General features: G+C 36.6%; 1 protein-coding gene across 1 annotated transcript; it reads right to left on the bottom strand.

The window, feature by feature from the left end:
- Positions 1-1,785: 1,785 nt before the first annotated feature.
- LOC147463230 (uncharacterized) lies at positions 1,786-2,151 on the bottom strand. Its single transcript, XM_086495824.1, has one exon. It carries the CDS (start codon positions 2,149-2,151, stop codon positions 1,786-1,788), a length of 366 nt encoding a protein of 121 aa, XP_086351950.1.
- Between the last annotated feature and the right edge of the window lie 2,911 nt (positions 2,152-5,062).

Below are 5,062 nucleotides of genomic sequence, written 5' to 3'. Positions count from 1 at the left end.
AGCTTGCCATTTTCTCCATCTTCATTACTATACTGTTATGTATGCTAGCAAAAAGAGTGATGATAAGTGAGGAACTACTTCTTTCTCCTATAGAATGTTTCTTCTTCCTCTTCCCTACCCTCATTCCTTCCTAGCTCTCTCCACCTTCAAAGGTGTTTGAGGCCTTGGGATAGTCAATGTGTTTTATAAAGTTTATATGATGCTAATGATGTATGAAGCTTTCCATCTTCATTGCATCACCTAGGTCATAAGGAACACAAAGATTGTATTGTACCAAGTCTCTCTTAATGGGAGAATCTATAATACAAATGCCTAGTGGAGGGGGCACCGGCTTCACATAAATCCGGTCCTCAACTAATGTCAAGTTCTCTAAAATCTCTCTCTTGCAAAAGTATTGTTCATGCCAAGTTAATCAAGTACTATTTTTATGTTGCTACCATCAATTAAGTTCACCCTCTATGTTCTCAAAGTAATGTCACAAAAATGCAACACCATATTAGAGAATTTGGGAATCTCCTAATTTCCACTTTGTAAATGTGGTGAAGTTTTATCCACGATATGGTACTTTGATATGTGTTTCAATCATCATTATTTTCTTTTCAACCATAAGAGTTTTCAATGAAATACTACTTTTTGTATCTTTGAATCATGTCATTAACTTATTATCATAAATGTGGATAAATGTGTAGAGAAAACTTTTAGAAAGACGATAGATCTTTAGATCAAACTATGGTAAGTTACTATGTCAACTTGAAAATGCACCCAAAATGCATTACTTTTTGAGTAATCACTTAAACTTCATGAGATCCATTGTTGAGTAGGTTTGACATTGTGAGAAAAATTTTTGCGTCGAACTATTTGATCAAGCCCAAGTAATGTCATGTCTCTCTAGAATTCTTAATACATGCGTATTGTTTACTATAGTCATTTCATATTATCAGCAATATTGTGAAATGTCTAAAGCAAAAAGAAAGGTATAATATGCTTTTTTACTTAGTTCACTAATGAGACAAGATACAAGAACAAATGATGGAAATAATATACAACTAGCAATGTGTGACAATGTGTTTGTGTACATAGAGCTTTAAAATGCTTAAGGAGTAAATTCACTCATACACACAGAGGTTTACTCTCCAATAAATGTTACATGGGTGACCACAACATGTATGACAATTGTGTTTGGCATGAAGCATGATGACACATTATCTAGGTCATTTATTACCATTACAAGTAAATCAAAAGGATGCAACCAAGTGTGATAAGTTATTAAGTAAAGCTTTTTCTTGAGCATAACAGTAGATTATTTTCTCTTTTAGAAGGTGTTGTTAAGAAACACAAACAATCATACACAAAATAAACCAATGTACAAGTATATCCACTTGAAATCACAAAAGTACAAAATACAAAGTAATGTAAAAATGTGTTTTCAAAGGTGCATCTTGATGAAAATCTATTGTGTGAAGTTTCAAGTTTTACAACTTGGCATTGTTCACTTTATCAGATTGGAATTTACATCATGGGGCTTTGATATCATCCTTGGTGGGAATACATTTTTCGTAAGCTATCTATGAAACGTTTAGCAGATCCTCCATTTACGTAATTCTTGTTATAGCCCAACCCTTGAGCTATGTGCATAGCTTCCATGTCCTTTAAAGTTGAGGTCAAAGGAAGTTTATGTACCTTCAATCTTTGAGAACCATTTGATGGAAAAAGAGCATGCTTTGGTGATAGAGAAGGCCCTTTAAAGCAAGAGGGAGGATTATGCTTGCTGCCAAGACGTTTGGATTAATCTGATTGAGAAGATGAGACATCACTATTGCTAGGTTTGGTCCATCCATCAATAACACTCTTAAATTTCTCATACAATGCATGTCCAACTTGAATAGGCTCTTGACCATAGCAATAAAATTTGACAACCCCACGTGCATCACTTGATTGGCTTAATTGCACCAAGTATGTCAAAACTTCTTCAATCAAAACTGAATTGGCAACATTGACATCAAAGGAGGTGGGAAATATGCAATTCTCAACTGGATTCGGACATCCCTTGTAAGGGCTATCGTCAAGTAGAATTGTCCTTGTACATTTGCAAACATCTCCAAACTGATTCCAAATATACTCAAGAGGTTTAAACATTGCTTCCACCCCCATCTCATCGGGTCAATATATGATGGTCTTTGAATGCCTGTGGCAATTTTCTTCACTCCATATCATGAAGAAAGGAAAATTCTTCATTGCATGAGTCTCTAAACACCTAATTATGCCAACACGTCGTGGAGAAAAGCTATTGACCAAATTGCAACATGAAATCTATCAAACAAGGCATTAAGAAACTCCATACACCCTGGCCAAAGAACCACCCAATTTTTGCCAGCTTGGAGACTTTGGAACTTTTGGGATTTTGCAAAACAACGTCGTAACAGTAGGACATTAAGATCCAAGATAACACATAGCTTTGATGAAGTTTCAGATAACGATGAAGTTGTCATGATACCATGTGTTACATCTGTCAAAACCCAAAAAGACATTGCTTAGTCAAAATTCCATAATCATATCTTTCTTGGAGGCTTATGCTTGACAAAAAAATACCATCTACAATTTCTCCTTGCAACCAAATAGTTTCACTCAACAATGCACATTTAAACAATTTGTTTGAGGGGTGATAGCTCTCTTCTATACTTAGCAATTATATTTTAAGCTTTGGGGTCATTAACAATTCGATGCAATAAGGCAAATAGTATTTAGATGTTAATTTGCTCAAATAGATGTCTTTTTCATATCCCAAGGATAATTTGTGCATATAGTTAGAGCTATTGTCATGGCCCATAAGTCATTTTGTACTATGTCAAGAATGCCTAGCCAAGGATTCTTCAACAAGGTAGACTTATACAAATGCACCTTGCGGATATCTATAGCATGCTTGATTATTGACAACTCATACCTTGTACACAAAGGAAGGTATAACACGCTATTTGAAATTTAAATCCCTTTCATCTTTGAAGATGAAATTTGGGTCAAAAAGTCCTTGGTTAAATACCAAATATGTAGGTTTTGAGAATGTGGAGCAAACTTGCTCATTTGGGTTTTGAACACTTGAAAACACACTCACTTAGGTTTTGAACATGTGGACAAAACTTGCTCACTTATTTTTTGACCATGTGGTCAGAACGAGCACATGTGTTGATTGGGGGGAAAGTTTCTCCTTTGAGGTTTCAGCATTTAAAAATGCACTTGCTTAGCTTTTCAACACGTGGTAAAAACATTTTTAAACATTCTCTTTTGTTTTTTGACCACTCTTTTTGAACTATAACTACTCTCTCTGCATGGTCAAAACTTAGGTGTGTGTGTTCTTTCACATGTTCAAAACCTATAAGTGAGTGTATCTTCTTTTTGAAGTGCACTAGCTACTCTCTCCACGTGGTCAACTACTCTCTTTTTGAAGTGCGACTACTCTCTCCACATGGTCAAAACCTGGTGAGTGTGTTCTTCCACATGTTCAAAACCTATGAGTGAGTTTTTCAATTGGTAAACACATAATTTGATGATTGTGAGAAGGAGATTGTTCAAAGAAACAATAGTTGCAATTGGTAAACACATAATTTGATGATTGTGAGAAGGAGATTGTTAAAATAAACAATGGTTGCAATTGACATAGTAAAAGAATTTGACCATAAGGTCAAAACTAACATGTCACCATGACTACAAGAGGTAAGCAATGTCTCATATACCTAAGATGACTAATCAAATGGATTAATATCTACCTGTCATTGCATTCTCCTTTGAGCATGTGGTTAAGTTTTTTTTGCTACCTTACAAATTTTGATATTTGAAAATATAGTTAGAAATTCATCTGAACGCTTTTGACAAGATCATTCAGTTTCACTTCTTTAGCTTGTGGATTTTTAAGTAATTGGATAAAACACTTGCACAAATATAACTTAAGCCATTGAATCCTAGCAAACTCTCTATTTTGAGTGGCGTGAAACAAACAAAAGTGAATTCGTAGGCAATAGTTTCCATTTTAGCTTTTGTTGCCATCTGATTATGGTTAACAACAAATTGGAGCCACGACCTTAAGACGTTTTTTAAAGAACAAACCCATTAAGATGTACTGCAAACCAATTTGTAGTATGAAATAGTACATAAACTTAAGGGACACGCTTGAGAGAGAGAGAGAGAGAGAGAGAGAGAGAGAGAGAGAGAGATGACCAAGCTCACACAGTTAGGAAGAGTGTCAAGAAGCATCCGCTGTAAAGTTTTGACCATGTGGACGAGAGAGAGAGAGAGAGAGAGAGAGAGAGAGAGAGAGAGAGAGAGAGAGAGAGAGATGACCAAGCTCACACACTTAGGGAGAGTGTCAAGAAGCATCCGCACTAAATTTTTGACCATGTGGACGACACAGAGAGAGAGAGAGAGAGAGAGAGAGAGAGAGAGAGAGAGAGAGAGAGAATTGATCTTATTCATGTAGGTGGATTGAGGAGGAACATCCTCGCTGCACTTTTGACCATGTGAACACACCTTTGGGTAGAGAGAGAGAGAGAGAGAGAGAGAGAGAGAGAGAGAGAGAGAGAGAGAGAGAGAGAGAGATGAAATCATTCACACACACACACACACACAAATACAAGTAGAATCACTCACTTAGGGACAGTAAGGAAGAACATCCTTACTCATATTTTGACCATGTGGACAAGAGAGAGAGAGAGAGAGAGAGAGAGACAGAGAGAGCACCAAATGTAATCATTGAGGCTTTGAAAACTTGGTCACTTAGCAAAAACTAGGAGAAACATTCTCACCAATTTTTTCACTATGTGGACATAACTCTGTGTGTGTGTGTGTGTGTGTGTGTGTGTGTGTGTGTGTGTGTGTGTGTGTGTGTGTGTGTGTGTGTGTGTGTGTGTGTGTGAGAGAGAGAGAGAGAGAGAGAGAGCTTACTTAGGGAGAGTGAAGAGCACTAGGAAAGATAACCTCACTAATGTTTTGACCATGTGGACAAAAATGAGGGACTGTGAGAGAGAGAGAGAGAGAGAGAGAGAGAGAGAGAGAGAGCCATGAACAAAATTGA

This window comes from Adiantum capillus-veneris, chromosome 2, assembly GCF_014529385.1.
Source record: "Adiantum capillus-veneris isolate H3 chromosome 2, ASM1452938v2, whole genome shotgun sequence".
In the NCBI taxonomy this organism is placed as follows: domain Eukaryota; kingdom Viridiplantae; phylum Streptophyta; class Polypodiopsida; order Polypodiales; family Pteridaceae; genus Adiantum; species Adiantum capillus-veneris.
This window is presented reverse-complemented; position numbering and strand designations above follow the sequence as displayed.